A 17,881-nucleotide genomic window follows, 5' to 3' on the forward strand; every position below is an offset into this window, starting at 1 on the left:
TAGCTCTAGACTCAAGCTTGTCTGATTTTAGCCTGACATAAGCACCCTGGGATGAGATGCCCTGATCACTTGACAACATGTCTGAGATTCGTTCAAGGTTTGGTTAGCTTACCTATACCTAAGCCTTGCTTCTGTCACTGAGCAAACCACGGGGGTGGGGGTGGGGAGGTGTGGAAGAAGCAGTGACACACCTCTGTTACACAGCAACATAAAGTAGGCTTCTGGAGAACCCAGCACTAACCAAGGCATTAGGATAAACACCTAAGGAGTCTTCAAATACTGAGACCTTTTCCTTCCTCAGGAGGCTCAACATAGAGGCAGATCCTGACCATATAAACAATATTTATCTTCCTCAGTTAAAAAACCTAAAGTCATCTTCAAAATGAAAGGCAAAATAAAATTAGGTATACTTTAACCCCGCTGCTGAGACACTTCCTATTGTCAATGGGTTCACTGTCAGAATTGAACTCTGACCACAATTAACTATGACCTCGAGCAAATTTCATTACAAGCCCCATCCTTGTAGTGAAATAATGGGGACCCCGTAGGAATCAAATGTGATACCCTGTTTACAAATCATTTGTAATCTGTCCATATCAGTTAATTAACCATTATTTTTGATATGCCTCAAACAGAATTAAGGGGAAAGTAAGAACAGAGCTGTGAAATAATCTTATCCCTTCAGTCTACCATTCATTAATTACCACCACTTCACACTGTCTAATGTGTAATTAATAATGCCATTTTGCCTTTCTCTTATTGATCATTGATGTTTCTGTGAGTCTGTCTAATTGGTTAATCTGTTGGAGTGGGTAAGGGGGAGTACAGGCTTTGTGTATATTTGGGCCATGATGATGTTCCTAGATGTTGCCTGAAATAAGCTAATCTGGTTAGCCACTATGAATTTCATGAGATTGAGTTATGGAAGTGCTTTTTAGCTCATATTTCCCCCCTTTAATACATGTCTTAAAAAATAAATCAGAGGAAGCCTACATAAACCATAGATGATCATTTTCTCATTGCTTTTACTTGCTGCTGTGTCCAAGGTCAAAGGATCCTACAAAGACCATTGATGGGTCAAATAGAAATGGCATCTCAGACATCAAACTGGATGATGATGGCAGCACAAGGAGGGACAATGTGACTTGCAGCACAGTTCAGCTAGTGTAAGAAGGGATCTACTTTTGTCCTCATTCTTCTGCACCAGTCATTTCAGAAGATAGAGCCATAGATATACTGCCCAGTATAATGGGACAGAAATGAGAACACTGAATCAAGATGACTTGGAAAGTGGGCACAGGGCTGTGCAGTCATCACACTTTGCAGCTTTCCTTCCCTTCCTGAAACAGAACCTCTCAGGAAATGAATGTCAGAGTATCAGAAGGCAGAGTAGTAGAGCAATTTTAAAAGAACTACGTAGAAAAACGTGGTTTTGTTCATTGCCCTTCACAGATGTCAAAGTGACCCAGCCCTGGTGTATCTTACAGATCTGGATCAGCCACATCTCATGCAGCAAGAGCACAGAAAAACACCAGGATGAGGGATACTCCGCAAAGACAGTCAACCTTATGGCACCTGGTACCATCAAGTCTTGTCACTCAAAGAACAACTCTGAGTGTAAAACATGCAGCACACGTGCCCAGCGTTGGCATTCCCCTTGAATCCTGCTTTCCTGAAGCAGCTTTTATATAATCCCCCCAGTCATTGACAGAGAAGGTACTGAAGGTTCTACTTCTGAAGCTGGGAATCCCTCTCTGTGCAGTCTGGGGCAGATCTGAGGCGAGAGACAGCACACTAAAGGCTGTGTCTTGGACGCGCCATCCAAAAGGCATGCTCTGCCTACAGGGTCTATTAGCTGCCAACGTTCTTTGAAGAGACAAATGCTATTCTTTTGATAACATTTCCAAGTGTATTTTGACCTTTTCCCAGCTATAAATGAACTTGACCCTTGATTTAAATTTTAAAGCTGTCCCTAACAATATACACACAGGAATATTAATGCACAGATACGTATTTATATCTGTGTTTGTGTATGAACCACAAACACAGACTAGAGTTTCTGAGATGAGGGCCCAGATTCTTTGCTGTTGTGCTGTCTGAGCGAACAGCACTGGACACTCCATTATCTCTCAGCTGGAATCTGAGGGTGAGCAAGTGTGGCAGCTAACGTAGTCTCTTCCTATTCTAAACGGAAGTGGAGTGGGCTCACAGGTGAATACAATATGTTTGTCAATTCTTTCTGGGGAAAAAATCAACTGACAATTTTTAAAACATCAGCATGCTACATAACAATAAGTTGCATATGCAGTAAAATAAATATCTGTGGCACCTTCCAAAGGTGTGGTCTTTGACAGTTTTCAAAACTATTCCCACAGTCCTGTATTCAAGACTACTGTCGTTGAACGATGACACACTTAAGTTCTTTAGCACCACGGTACAATAACCCACCACCAGCACAGCATTTGGAGACTTCCTCAATGAGGACACCTTAAAAGACAGTTTGACTTAGTGCATGGCACTCGAACAACCATGATCATGACAAGACAAGATCGGAATCTCCGTGATGTGCAGACAGATGGCCCTTAACACTCACCAGCAAGGCCATCAGCTTCTGCTGATGTACATATGACTTTTCCATTCCCTTAAAAGTAATTTTCACTTCAATTTAACCTAACCTGGTTGTAATTATCATTCCATTCAAATGGCTCCAAGAAAAGCCTGCTTCTTTAGACTTTCCCTTTGTTCTCACTGTGCTGTGTATATAAACTTACAGTAATTAAAAACTAGTCCTAGCCAGATCAGTGAAAGCTTTTGAATTACTAACTGCTGCTCCTTTCAAAACAGAAGAAGAAATGTTTTGGCAATGAGTCGCACTTGAGTTTTGCAAAGCCAAGCATTAGTAGGAATCTAATACAAGACACATGTCCCTAGTGCCCATATTTGGTCTGTTTGTGGGTTCAATGCCATCAGACATCAAGCTTACCGAACAACAGCCCACAGAGACAGCTGTGCTGAAAAGCTGCAGTGTAGACAGACACCACTGATGACCAGACAGACAGTAAAGGCTAAGCCGTCAAGCAAATGGCAACAGCTGAAGAAAACTTGAAGCTAAAAGGAGCAGGGCAAAGAGACCAGAGTAGAAGAAAGTAATGGGGAATAGAAATGCACTCTTTCAGTCCAGGGCTCACAGACCTCAGGGCTTGGTCAGACATCAGATGACTTAGTTAGCAGGTAAGTGATATGAGGTCCACTTTGAGTCATAGATAAGTTATAGCTTATTGACTCTACCAGCACAAGAAGGCAGCCTTGTACGTGATACCCGACAGCCCAGGTGAGCTTCCTTCTACGTAGTTCTGAGAGTTGCTATGTTTCAGGAAGTGTCAGGGTGACTGCTATTCTCCACCTTCTCTACTCTGACCAGCCTTTGGGTATTTTCAGTGACAGACCCCATTGTACGCGGATTGTCCCTGACCGTAGTTCCTCACATCTTGATAGGCCAGTACATACTAGCAAACTCCTGCGTTCCACTTGTTCTCGGTAGTCCCTCCTGTGTGTGTGTGTGTGTGTGTGTGTGTGTTTTCTGTGAGTGCTTGTCTGTGTGTGTGGTGTGTGTGTGTGTGTGTGTGTGTGTGTGTGGTGTGTGGTGTGTGTGTGTGTGTGTGCGGTGTGTATGTGAGTGTTTGTGTGTATATGTGTGTATGTATGTGTTTATGTCTGTATGTGTATGTGTTTGTGTGTATATATATATGCATGTGTGTTTTGTGTGTGTTGTCTGTGTGTGTATTGTCTATGTGTATGTGCTTGTATGTATGTCTATATGTTTGTGTGTGTATGTATGCATGTGTGTTTATGTGTTGTCTGTGTGTGTGTTGTCTGTGCATGTGTTGTCTATGTGTGTGTGCTTGTATGTATGTATGTGGTATATATGTGTGTGTATGGTGTGTGTGTGTGTGTGTGTGTGTGTGTGTGTGTTGGGAAGGGAAGGATCACACCATTGACAGCCCTCATGAATCTTACAAATGTGAAGATGACATTCTTCATGGAACAATGTGCTTTGTATGGAAGCCTAATTGGTGATCACGAAGTGTACATCACAAAATCCTGCTAATGACCAGACTAGTAATATCAGCTAACAAAGAGCAAGTGAGGCTTTGGACAGAGTCTGATTGCTTTAGGGAAGGTAACCATGAATCAGTCCTGCCATCTAACAATTATACTCCCTGGTATATGTTCTAGAGAATAAAAACAGATATTTGACATTTCATTCATCGTTGTCAAACTCTAGGAGCAACCTGAATGTCTATCAATAAGGAGATGAATAAATAAACTGTGGCCTGTCACAAAAGCATGAGATTCAGCAATGAAAAAGGATGGGGGATGGATCCACACAGCAAATGAACAAATTTAAGCGTTACGTTGAGCAACAGTCATTAGTCACTAGATGAAACATACTGTACTACTTCAATCCTGTACATTTCAAGAACAAATGAAATACTATATGAGACAGTGCTTTCCTGAGTCTGTGTGGGATATCAGTCAGTTGCATGAAGGCACAAGGGAATTTACTGGAGTAAATGGCATGGCTCATATTCTATCTTGGGCAGAAGATACATGGGCATATGTAGCTAATAAACTCATCATTTCATATCCCTTCATGTTATTCTATGGAAAATATACAGTAGTATAAAATAAGCATATTTCTAAATTCAGGCCACCTTTCATCTGGTAGATACCTTCAGGCAAACTCTTTCAGAAGGAATAGCAAACTGAAGCTTGGGAACCCCTTCTGTGTGAGGCTCACTAGATCCTACTGTAAGCTGTGACCTCCCAAAGGTCAGAGCTGAGAGAAGGGACAAGCTAAAAGGTCACAGAAAACGCAAACAAACAAATAAAGTTAAAGGAATAAAGCAAAAGTTTGAGGCATAATTGGAAATGTCACAAAATAGTGTTAACTACTATTATTCCTTTATGAATAAATGGTTGTTACTGCTTTATCATACAATAAATATATTTAAACATAGACAATTATATATGTCTTAAATGCTTACAATTTGGTTTGTAGATTTTCCCTGTCTAGAAACACACTCTTTTTAAAATAATAAACTTTTAAGTACTTTTAAGCTCTATGTTAAGAGTGTTATTACATGTATTAATATAAAAATAAACTGTGGGCATAAAAGTGAAGAAAAGCTTACCAAGGATGCATGTGTCACAGCAAGGTTTGGAGAACTGAAGGGTCTCTAAACATCTGGAATTCTCCAGATACCAGCTGCATCGTCTGAGTGGGCACGACAATAACACACTCAACAGACTGTTGTATAACTGAAAGGAAGTATGTGTGGAACACTTGGTAGTGTCTCAGTGGTTCATTATCTCAGTTGCCTTCTGTCTCCCGCTGCATCATGACTTTCCGTGATAACAGGATTTTGTTTTCTTAACTAGTTAGGCTGAATGTTCTGAACGAGCCAACACAGAAATCACGGACGAAGAAAACTGAATCCTTCTGTCTAGGGACTAATCCACCTGGGGCAGAGAACACAGGAAGCAATACATTTGCATCCAGTGTCAATGCAGCTCTTGTGGGAAGTCATAGCGGTAACAGGCCATTTTTACAATGCTATGCATTACATCGTCTCAACTAGGATTGCCCAGTGTCCACAGCACACCAGATTCTGTGTTAGGAACTAATTAAGTGGCAGAAACTGCAAAGGATTATTTATCCACAGAGCAAAAACAAGGAGGTCAGTGTGTACTTCTGAAAACTAGAGCAGAAATTCACATTTCAGCCACAGGCAGACGCAGTGCCCTGACCTAATCATAGGCTGACTGTTTAGATAGCCTTCCTCAGGTGAAGGAACCTTATCCAGTACCTTCCAACTCCCCAAGTTAGCGGTAAAGAGGAAAGAGACAAGCTTTGATAATGATATTGCTTGCCTAAAGTTTCTCCTTGCTCAGATGTTCTTAAAAGAACGTGAAAGACTTCACTTCCTTCCTTGTCCCTAAGGCCGAACATCGTAAATAACATTCTGAAAGACACATTTATTAATTTCAGGTCTCAGGAGATTTTACATGCTCCATGACCAGAATACATTTTACATACTGCATATGACCAGAATACAGCCCCGAGACATCAACTGTTCTCCCAGAACTGCTCTCTTCTCTTAGCCCATGTGCTTGTGCTTCAGGGTTATGTCCCTATCAAGCAGTGGGGTATCAGAGTAACCCATCCTGAAAATATATTTTTTTCATAATGAGGGAAGAACTAACTGCTATGAGACCTTGGTAATGATCTTGACACCTCCTGTCTTTCCCCTCAACCCTTAGACCAATGCTACCTCTTGGTCTGTCTCAAAGGGCAGTGCTACCACGCAAGGGATTATGAAGGATATGGAGGAGGAGGAGCAGTCATTCTGAGGCAGTAATCCTATTTCTGTTGAGACCACTGAGATAACCAATCTTAGGTCAGTTGTTTGGAAGACTATGACAAGAAGAGCAAGACCACAGCGTGGCAGATACATTGGGTGCACAGAGAAAATGACACCTTCTCTCTCTTAGAGCACTGACACATGAACATAGAGCTCTGCACATGAACACAGAGTACGGAGCTCTCACGTTGATCTAACTGGTCAGTGACGATGAACACCATAGGAACTCAAACAACCAGGTCATCGCCTCAGCCAACTAGCATCTAACCAATGAGGAGATATGATTATTCTGGGCCCAATATGATTAAAGGCTTGCTGGAGTCAGAGATTTAAAATTCTTTAAAGTATATAAATAGAATCACCAATCTTCTGAAACATACACATTCACAGTCTCATTCCCTTGGCTCAGAAGTATTAGGATCTAAAGCTCTTATGTAGTCAAGTAAGTCTAAGCTGAACTTCAACCCACCTACTTCCTCACCCTACCCTGAAGAGAACTTGAAGAGATGGGGGAAGAGAAGTAAGATCATATGCATCTATGGGGACTATTAGCATATTAATCAACCGTATTTCTATTTATGCTCCCATCACCAAGATTATTTTACCAGCTATTTTAAGGATCAGGTTCTACTGTAATTAACAGCATATGGGGAATCAAAGCCAGCTGTGTCTCCTCAGTACATTCAAGCTCCAAACATTTATTCCATATCAAGGGTTTCCATTCTACCCAACACTTTAACATGCTAACACTGCCAACCAAGGAAGAACATCTTACAAAATCCACAGAATCAGTTCCCAGAACTAAAGCTAATAAAAGGCATGAATGGTGAGCTCTTGCCTGTGGAGGCTTAAGAAGCATCCCCATTTCAGATGACGAGGACTGTAGTGGATTAAGACACATTGGGTAGTTCATACTATGTTAAGGTTTCAATGGGAAATACATACCACAGGGTCATGTATCTGAATATCCTCTCTTCAGTTAGTGCCATTGTTCTTGGGCATTTTGGAACATTCTGGACATGTGTTCTAGTTACATGTATGCCTAGTGGGTTTGGGGGGCTAGAAGCCAGTACTACTTCAACTTTGTGTGTGTGTGTGTGTGTGTGTGTGTGTGTGTGTGTGTGTGTGTAGAGTGTCTCCTACCAGCATCACTACCTGTCCAGAGTTATAAGAAACACTTCCATGGACAGTGTCAGGATAGTGCCCAACCAGGAAAGAGGACTCATTTGACAAGAAAAGGTAAAATGTGAGAGCGGAGAAATGTCAACCCACAGTTTTTAGTAGTTACAAGACCTAAAAGAGTTGAACTACTATTTAATCTGTCCCATTTGCATCTACCCCAAAAGAGTACCCAATCAACTTCAAATTACAGCAAAAATATCAGCCAAGAGGATCAAATCAGCCTTTTTAAAAAAGAGATAGGTCTGTCCAGCAAGGTCTTGCTCCTAACCAATTGCCATTTGGGAATCAAGCCACATGAGTTGGAACGAATGCAGAAAAGTACACTCACAAGACTAATCTAAGTACAGAACAAACAGCCCTCTTTAAAAGCACCAGTAACACCCAAAGTCCCACAGCTTGGCAAAGTATGAAGACCTCTCCCTATTCCCAGAGAAAGAAGTTCAAGTACTTACAGTATCATGCGGCTTATCCTTGACATCATAGACTGTCAGTTTTATTCTTGTCTCTTCATAGATGGGGTAGTCGGATGGGAATGTGACGCCTGTCAGGAACAGTGGGTCTTTTGTTCCCTGAAACAGTATAGGCAGAAAACTTGGACTCATTAAGGCAGCAACTGTAGCTGGCAGCATGCAGGGACAAATGGGAACATGGAGAGTGTGTTTCTGTCTGCTTTTCTAGGAAACAGCTCTATTAAAAGAGATCTGAAGAGCCAAGTGTTGCTTGTGGGCCATGAGCCCAGCGCCCCATTGTACTGAGGGATACTGAGTAGGTGAACTTTTGTTTCTTTAAGTGGCTCAGGGCTCTTAAAAAAAAACACCTGGTCTATAAAAATTATATTCAGAACCTTTCTTTAGGTCAAGTTGCCATGCATTTAAAATTCTATGTAAAATATGATCATTGTAGATTAATAATTTAGACAAATGATCTAAGATTCTGCCTCGCTAAACTGAATGAAGCCGTTTTCTCAAACCATCAAGCTAGTTTTTTAAAAAAAAGTTGGTTTTCTTTTGTTTTTGTTTTTGATTCTCTTTCAGTTGAAGACTGTTTTCTATGCATGTGTGACTGCTTTTAGGTGTTTGACAGTGGCTTCCCCACCCCACCCCCAGACCACCGTGAAAACCAGTGAGAACTCCAAGCATGATGCACTGGGGACATGGAATTATTGCTTGGCATATGGTCCCCAAGACATTTCAGTGCCTCAGAATTGAGAAAGCTGGCATCTGACATCACATTGTAGACACACACGGACACAGGCAAATATATTTGAAAGCCTTTTAGCAAAGTTTATGAAAGCCTGTGTTACTCATCCACTCATTCACACATTCTTTCACTCGTTCCTTCAGAACGAGTTCTTTTCCAGGCATGATGTCAGACACGTTTGGAGGCACGCAGTGAATAAAATGTCTAAGAAAAGTGTGCATAGTCTATGCAAAATTGTAAAAGTGAACAAGATAAATGACTTTTATAGTTATGATAGTACATTTGAGGGTATGTGTGTTTTTATCACAGGAGAATAATGAGGACAGTAGAAAAAACGAGCAAGATGTGACTTTAAAATTTGCTACTGTTCAAAGGTAACAAAGTTACAATAATACCTGAAGTGTTTTCATTAAGAAAATGACTTTACAGTTTTAGTCAAAATGCCTTTCTATGAGGAAGATGACTTTTAATTCAGCTATGGGCTAACTATACATTTTACCAGCACTGGAACCTAAGGTCTGCATAGAACAGATTCAGGGATGCACACAAGGGAGACTCCTTACTTCCTGCATGCAGGGGCCATGCAGTGGAAGAACAGAGAAAGGAAGCTGATTCAGGGCTAACTGCAGGGGGAAATGCAGGGTGGCTCACAGGATTTAGGTCATTCTCATAATAGGAGTGACTCTAATTGCAGTCTGAATCATTTCTTCCAGCCACTGCTTCAGAGCAACCAGTGAGCTAAGCCAGCCAAGACTGGAGCAGACTGGCTGGGTTCATGAGGGAGACGCTCATTCTGAACAGCAGTGGCTCACACGTCTGAGGAAAACATGCTCTACTGAAGGAGCTGCAGGACACATTCTCCAGAGCCCCAGACGTTCAAATAAGCACCTCTCATTTGCTAAGGCCATGAAATGTGTCAGGAGAACCAAACCGTCTAAAGGGAAACCCTCATGTTGAATTTAAGCCAGCACGATAATGTATTTCCGTCAATACACGGTGAGTGCTGTATTAGCAACAATAAATGCAAGGAGGAAGTCTCTCATCCCACGAGCAATATTTACAACCTTTGCCTGGAAACAGTATAGGTAATCAAGTTAATCACTTATCTTTCTTTGGAAAACACTAGTTTGAAATACATCCTTCGCAGAGAATATTAAGTCTTTACTGTTGGACTAGACCGGGGCCCCCCGGGTTTGAGGGCAGAGCAAAAACACCTTCACCTGTTTTGAGCTCTGTGAGTACTTTATGCTTTTCTCTTCCTTAAATAAGTTCATTCCATTGTATTTAAACTCAACAGAGACAGAAACACAACTATCCAGTCAAACATTCTGTCTGTTTGGGAATTCAGAGTGCAAAGTTTTTCTTTCTTTCTTTCTTTCCTTCCTTCCTTCCTTCTTTCTTTCTTTCTTTCTTTCTTTCTTTCTTTCTTTCTTTCTTTCTTTCTTTTCCTCTAGAAGAAAACTAAAACCTTTCAATGAAAAGTGCAATTTTTCCTCCATGGGCTTACTCTGCATGTGCTTAGAAATTTCAGATCTGCATTCCCTGATGACAGACAAAAGCAATGGCCAGCCAGAGACCACAAGATAACTTATGTCAGCTGTTCAGGGGGCGGGAGAGAGAGAGAGCTGGGGGGAGGAGAGAGCAGCAAACACAAGTCACACAGAGACAACGGCACACAGAGACAACGGCTTACAGAGAGAAAGCCGGGGTGGGGTGGGGTGTGGTGGGGTGGGGTGGGGTGGTGGGGGTGCAAAGGGCAGACAGAGTCAGAGAGGAACACATGCATGCCAGGCTCACCTCCACAATTTCTGTGCTGGAGTACCTCGTCAGGGTCTGCTCCACGGGGTGGATTACTGAGACCTGTACTACTGTATTCAGTTTCCGATCACTGACAGGAGCCACAAGGTCCTTGCAGGCTGGCAGCAGCAAAGGAAAAAGAAGGAGCAGGGAAAAAAAAATAAGAGAGAAAGAAAGAAACTCAGTCGATCTCTCGGGGCAAACTTCTGTGCAGAGCTGAAATAAACTTTGTCTAGCCGCTGAAGGAAATCTCCTGGTTCTCAGCTGGCTTTACAGAGGAAGTCTCTTGGAAGTACCTTACAGAAATAGGAAGTCACGTGCTGCCAAGCTGAATTGAGAGTTCATTTCCACTGACCACATTTGCAGCACATGCAAGTCTTGAGTGCTCCAGGGATCGCAGCTCCAGTGTGTGAAAATGTAGACACACACAGCCAGGGACTGAGAGGGCTTTAATTAGCCAATAACCCCTAGGGCTTCTTTCGCACTCTTGCATAAAGTAAGTTGATTTGGGCCAGAGCCAGGAAACTAAGATGTCTGTTGTTGACACTGGCTGGGTTAAGTTAAAAGTCTGAATGCACTCCTCACGATCCTCCCTACCTGGTTATAAACCCGGCCCTCTGCAGTCTGTCCTCTGCACAATGGAAACAGGAAGACTGATTACCCTGCCACAGCGACCTCAAGCAGAGGAGGAAGCAGCCAAGGGTTAAAGAGCCCTCTATCTGGAATTCAGGACCATCCGGGGAGAGAGCAACTCAGATAAGGACTGGGTAATTGTGGCTCAGAAGCCACACATTCTAAGAACATTTCCTTGACACAGCCTGACTCCTGTTCCAGCCCCAGCCACCGGACCGTATTCCCTGGAGTATTTTCTACGGTTATAGCATTTTCTAGTTTTGGAAAGGAAAAAAAAATAGAGGGAATAAAAAAAAACACTCCTTGTCAGTAAGTCTAGTATCTACTCTCTTTCCCACTTTCTACCTCTGATTTTGAAATCCTATTTCTACTTCTTGAAAATGACTGTGATAAAAAAGTACTCTTTGCTCAGCAGACAGGGGTCAAGCTGCTGGCTGGCCACAAGCCGCATGCAGTTTCTGGTAAAGGGGAATCAGCCCCGTAAGTGGTTCACAGTGGTTCCAAGGTTTCACATCACCCCTTATCCATGACCAAGAAGACAGGCAGGAGAGGAAGGTGTTTACCCTCTGCGATGGCACCTCTGTCATTGCAGGGCCACTGGGACAAAGGTAACACCGCTTAAATTTGAAACTTGAAAGCGAAGCCATTTATAGATGTAATTATCACCTTTCAATGGCTTGCCCAGCACCTTATTTATAGAAGCAGAATGAGAGAAAATATAGGCGTTTTCAAAGAGAACCAACCTGGTTTAGGTCCAGTTCTGATGAATAGGTAATGCTGGGGTGGGGGCGTGGGGGGGAGGCATTATTTAACTCTTTAACGTCTTGCCAAACTTTGGGAATTTTATTCCTGTCTGATATTTTGCTGTTAAATTTTTTCTTACTGAAGTCACCTGCCTTGAGCAAAACAAGAAAAGCTAAGGAAAGCATGGGTGGACAAAAATAGCCAGAGCTTCACTGTTTTGAGGAACTCTGTTCATTACCTGTATCAAAACATCCTTTTCGTAACTTCCGATTTCTGCCTTTGGCATATCAACCTGATCTCTGGCAAAGTGCATCAGCCTTTGAGAGATCTGTTACCACCATTTGTTGCTCAGCCTGATAAATCTACACTTACAAATAATCAAACAAAACCCTAATACACATGGTTTCAATAACATCACTATACCACTGGAAAATGTCTTTCACTCGAAGGTTTCTTACATCCTGCTCTTTGGTGGTTAGGTCGATCATTTCCTTGCCTTGCCTTGTGATGTGTGTTTCATTTTACCACTCTTGCTTTTCTTTTCGCTGTGAGCCTCTACTGAAGCTGACAGGCGTCTTGTCTTTGGAGTTTAAAGCTAGGGGCTTTTGAGCCTCTCACACACGCACCTCACCCACTCTCTGGTGGCAGCCTCCCCTCTGTCTTATGAGCGCTTGACACCTTTGATCAAAATAAGTCCTATCCCTTCTGAGTTCTTATCGGGCTCTGCTGTCTGTGGTTATTCCCAGAAGCGAGCAGCTATTCTGTTGCAGCCGAGAGCCTCTCAGCTGCACTGCCTACAAGAACAGAAGGCACACAAAACGGAAGGTTGTGTGCAGCTCTTCAGATGGCCCTGATAGTGGGCTAGGAAGAGGACTGGTGACTTAACAATTTGTATGTAGCTACTGTGTGCGTTCAAAACCAGGCAACAATAGTGACATTGGAGGCTGGGCTCTCATCTCCTTTCTTTTCTTTTTTTCCCTTCTATTTTCTTTTCTTTTCTTTTCTTTCTTTCTTCTTTTCTTTCTTTCAAATGTATTTAATGTATATGAGTACATCTTCAGACCCACCAGAAGAGGGCATCAGATCCCATTACAGATGGTTATGAGCCACCATGTGGTGGCTGGGAATTGAACTCGGGACCTCTGGAAGAGCAAGTCAATGATCTTGACCGCTGAACCATCTCTCCAGCCCATAATTATTTTTATTTCATGTAAATTCATGTTTTACCTGCTCATATGTCTTTGTGAAAGTGTCAGATCTTCTGAAACTGGAGTTATAGGCAATGTGAGTGCTGGGAATTGAACCCAGGTCCTCTGGGGGATCGGCCAGTGCCAAACAGCTCTGAGTCTTCACTGTTTCTTAACACAAAAGCAGCAAGAGGCCTAGAGAAATTCTGAAACCAAACAGTATTCTGTAGGCTTGGTTTCCCTCTTTTCTAGTTTTATGGCACAGAGTAAATAAATCACAAACAGTGTCACTCACTGCCTCAACTGTCAGGGTAGACAGAGCCATGGGTTTCTTGTAAATGAACTTTTACATGCAAAACTCATATTTACTGATCACCTTGCATTGATATTTCAGAGTATTTGATGTTGTTATGTAACATAATTTTACAGACATAGTTCTATCCAGATGACTCCTTAAGAACTGTTACCAGAGGGGCTGAGGATTTAGCTCAGTGGTAGAGCGCTTGCCTAGGAAGCGCAAGGCCCTGGGTTCGGTCCCCAGCTCCGAAAAAAAGAAAAAAAAAAAGAACCAAAAAAAAAAAAAAAAAAACTGTTACCAGGGCCATATCTCCATATGAGTCCCAGTGTTGTAACCCACTTCATATCATGAAGTGAAAGAGATGAACATGGACCTGTGTCTCCTCCTACTGTCCCTGCAGAACTGCTGAAACGCTGAAGGCTGAATCCCTGGGCACTGCTCAGAGATGCTGCTCCTTTGAGTGTTATGAAATGTAATCTACATGGAATTATTTAGTAGTTAATAAAGAACTGTGGCGGTTTGAATGAGAATGGTCCCCATAGGTTCACATATTTGAATGCTTGGTCCTTAGGTGGTGGGACTGCTCGGGAAAGGTTAAGAGCTATGACCTTGTTGGAGGATGTGTGTTACTGGGGTGCACTTTCAGCTTTCAGAAGATTGTGTGATTCCCAAGGCTCTCTGTCTCCCTTCTGTTTCTGGGTCAAGATGTGAGCTCTCAACCGTTCTTATGTTGCTGTTCCACCATCACGGACTCTAACACTCTGAAACCACTACACAAATTAAACTCTTTCTTCTATAAATTGTCCTAGTCATGGTTTATTATCATAGCAATAGAAAGGTGACTAAGACAAGAACCCTAAATATATATGCTTTCAAAATCTAAAAATGTTATATCCATCTTCCAAAGCATCCTTACCTCTCTCTCCTTTTAACACATGCAGCTCTACTCCAAGAGTCCCTTAGATAAATGACCTTCCTTAATATGTTACAGTAGAGGACTACATACAGCACTTGAAGATTTTTTGCTTCTGGTTTATTTAAGAATTTACCTCAAACCTCCCAAAAGCTCTATGGGTACTTACTGGTTGCTGGAGAAGGGGGTGACTGTGTTTTAGTGGTATAGCCACTGGTAAGGTGCCTGTGTCCTTATAAATAGCACCATTCTAACAAGGAACATTAAGTAAACACACAAGGCCATTGAATTAGGATGGAGAACGTAATCGGTGGGGGGGGTCAGGGAGACAGACGAGAGTAGTAAATATGGTCAAATATGTGCATACATGAAAATATACCATAGACATCTACTCATCTTAGGTAGAGGCAATTTATCCTACTAAATTAAGAATTCCTAAAGACTAAATGGTTGATTAAATATAATTCTAACTCTTTGAATTAAGTGCGTACTATCAAGTGATCCACTCACCAACAGATTCTAATTTTACTTCTGCCTCCTTACTGATTTCCTTTGGGCTGAGCTATTAAAAATAAACATTTTCCAACATCAATAGTTTAAATATACAGATGTTAAAGGGTTGGGATGAAAATGTGTGCACGTCCATTGACCGCCTGGTTTATAGTAAAAAGCAGAAAGGGGGCGAAGGATGAATCATTTACATAAATTATAACTTTACGGTTTTTCATAGAAATACCTAAGCTAATTATAAATCATTCTTTTCCTGGTGACTTTGATATACTATCCAGAATTAGGAGGGTTTGTTTTCTTCTTCCAATGGTGTTGAGCAAGGTACCGATAAAACATACCTCCACTCAGGTTAGTGCAAGACAAGCAACTTTCCTCTCTTACAGCAAAGTACTCAATAAAAGAGTAACGATGCAAATAAATGAAGCCTTTGTGTCTTAGGAGGTAGCAGCCTATGCAGCCTGATTCTAGGACTTGCTCAAACTATGAGATCCCAGCCACTGTGTAAGCACATTAGAAGAACCACACAACATTCACCCCTTGCAAACCTCAGCCTGAGCACTAGAAGTTGCCAGCATCAGTTCTAGATGCTTGGAGCATGGCTTGGTTGTTCATAAAAAGAGGAAAGACTCTCTTTTGCTCTCACAATTCTTCTAATATTTGAGAATCCTGAGGTCAAAGAGCGGGCATCTCTAAGGCTGTTTTAAGTCCAGGGTTCCATCATTCATAAGATGCTTGTATTAAGTAAAACATCGGCTTCTGTTCATGCAGTTATCTAGATCATGGCATGACTGTTAGGGTCAGAGAGCATTTTCATCACTCTAGCCGATGTTAGCTGGAAGCTGAAAACCTTCTCTTGACTCACATCAGAGAATAACACAGCTGTCAAATTCACTGAGATCTGAACCTTACAGTGGATTGAAGTGTTAAAATAAGCATGCTAGGGTGCAGGGTTGAGGGAAGAGAGGGTGTAAGCTTCGGGGTAGTCTGTATTCATAGACAGCCCAAGCAATCATCTCCTGCACTCTAAGACCTATTTATTCTGTGAAGCTCAGTCATTTTTCTTGCCTCACCAGCCTTCAGTGTTAGTTAACTATTGGCAAAGTCTACTGTCTTTCCCTAAGAACTAAGCAGATGAGGAGTGTGTGTGTGTGTGTGTGTGTGTGTGTGTGTGTGTGTGTGTGTGTGTGAGGGAGGGGTTATGATGACAAAAGTTTCCACACTTCTCAAGTTTTAGAAATTATTAGCCAGAGGAAATTAAGGAATAGAGGAGACATTGCTTGGTATAATCAAGAACTCTTTTGGGGGTTGGGTGTGGATTTTGTTGTCAAGACAGGATTTCATGCATCCCAGAATAGACCTCTTGTATCCCAGGATGGATTTCATGTATTCCAGATGATCTTGAACTCTTTGTGTTACTAAAGGTGACCTTGATCTTCAAATCCTGCTGTCTCTTCTTCCTTATAATGGGATTATAGACCATGTCCATCCATAGTTTATATAGTGCTCATAGTGCCATATGTTCTAGGACAGCACTCTACCAAATAAGCCTAAAGATGATTTTTTTGACTGAGGATAGTATTGTGTTTAATAGTTGGATCATACCTAAAGAACTATGTGGCTTTTTGCAAATGATTCATTCTCTGTGACCCAGCAGGAACAACAAAAACAAAGTCTTTGTAAACTTTGTGTAAAAACTATATAAAATAATTATGATAGTTAATATTGACTACTAACTTGACAGGCTCTAGAGTCACATATGAGACAAGCCTCTGGACATGTCTAGAGGGGTTACAGAGATTGGTTTAATTGAATTAAGAAGAGTCACCCTATATGTCCCTATATGTGGGTAGCAACTTCCCTTGGAAATGGATCAGAGCTCAGGAAGGAGAGGAAGGAGAAAATGAACTGAGCACCAGCATTCATCTCTTTGGAATTCCTGATTGTGGATGCGATGTGGGTGGTGCCTCCTGCTCCTGCTGCCATGACTACCCTGTGATGATGGACAGTATCATGGGAACTGTGAAGGCAAAGTGGGCCCTGTCTTATTTAAATTGCTATTGTTAAAGTATTTTGTCACAGCCTTAGGAAAAATAATGTGTGTGTGTGTGTGTGTGTGTGTGTGTGTGTTTCAGTGTAATACGTGTGTGAGAGAGTATGTGTGTGAGTCTGTGTTTATGAGGATGTGTTTGTGTATGAGTATGTGTTAGAGAGCATGTTTGTTTGTATTTATAAGTATGTGGGTGTGAACATGTGCATTTTTATAAGTGTGTGTGAAACAGAGAGAGAGAGAGAGAGAGAAGAAAAGGTTGACCTTGTGATCCAATTCTCCTGTCTCATTCTCCAAGTTCTGTGGTTAAAAACTTGTATCACCACTCCAGCAAAACTAAAAGCAGAAAATTAGAACCTAGTGCAGCCTGGTGGACATGTGTCCTGGACTTCTGTGAGTATAAGGAACTCTGTATTCTGACTGTTCTTGAGAAAACCTGAAGACACACACCCAAATCGGTGAAGGTCAAGAAAGGTCACACTACAGAGAACAGGAAGAGCTCTAGATCAAACATGTGGACTTAGACACACAAGGCTTTAGAGCCATAACCACACTGTTTCCAGCTTCCCCCAAGTGACGCGTCTTATCTAACACCTGTGTGCTAAGGATCAGTCTCTTTGTGAAGTCAGGAAGACTTGCACCCTGAGGACAGTGTCTTAGCATCTTTCATATTCCTAATAGTTGGCTAAATTTCTCCAAACTACCACTTATGTATTATTTTTTCTTGTGCTTTAGAAAATAAGATTCCACTAATCAATTGATAAGCCAATTTAGCTTGTGTCTCCAGTCCCATAAATCATTGAATTCCATTTTATGGCTTCACAGTTCCCAGTGTACACCAGTGATTACATTTAGATTAAGTTAGTTTATGTCATACACAAAAAGATACATAGAACCTTTAAGAGCCTATTAGCTCCTCTCCTTAATTACTCCTCCAATGTATTA

General features: G+C 41.7%; 1 protein-coding gene across 13 annotated transcripts in view; it reads right to left on the minus strand.

The window, feature by feature from the left end:
• Inpp4b (inositol polyphosphate-4-phosphatase type II B) overlaps positions 1-17,881 on the minus strand; it is a 750,330-nt gene that overhangs the window by 317,174 nt on the left and 415,275 nt on the right. For 11 of the 13 annotated variants that reach the window (XM_063277738.1, XM_063277736.1, XM_017601165.3 and 8 more), the window contains 2 exons: positions 10,605-10,723; positions 8,060-8,176 (listed from right to left, as the gene is read on the minus strand). The exons of 1 other annotated variant lie outside the window; for it this stretch is intronic. In XM_063277738.1, the coding sequence (XP_063133808.1) occupies positions 8,060-8,176; positions 10,605-10,723 (236 nt within the window). Of the gene's footprint in view, positions 1-5,195; positions 8,038-8,059; positions 8,177-10,604; positions 10,724-17,881 lie in introns of those variants that run through there. One more of the 13 variants, XM_039097435.2, reaches the window with a different exon arrangement.

The sequence above is a fragment of the Rattus norvegicus genome, chromosome 19 (genome assembly GCF_036323735.1).
Source record: "Rattus norvegicus strain BN/NHsdMcwi chromosome 19, GRCr8, whole genome shotgun sequence".
NCBI lineage: Eukaryota > Metazoa > Chordata > Mammalia > Rodentia > Muridae > Rattus > Rattus norvegicus.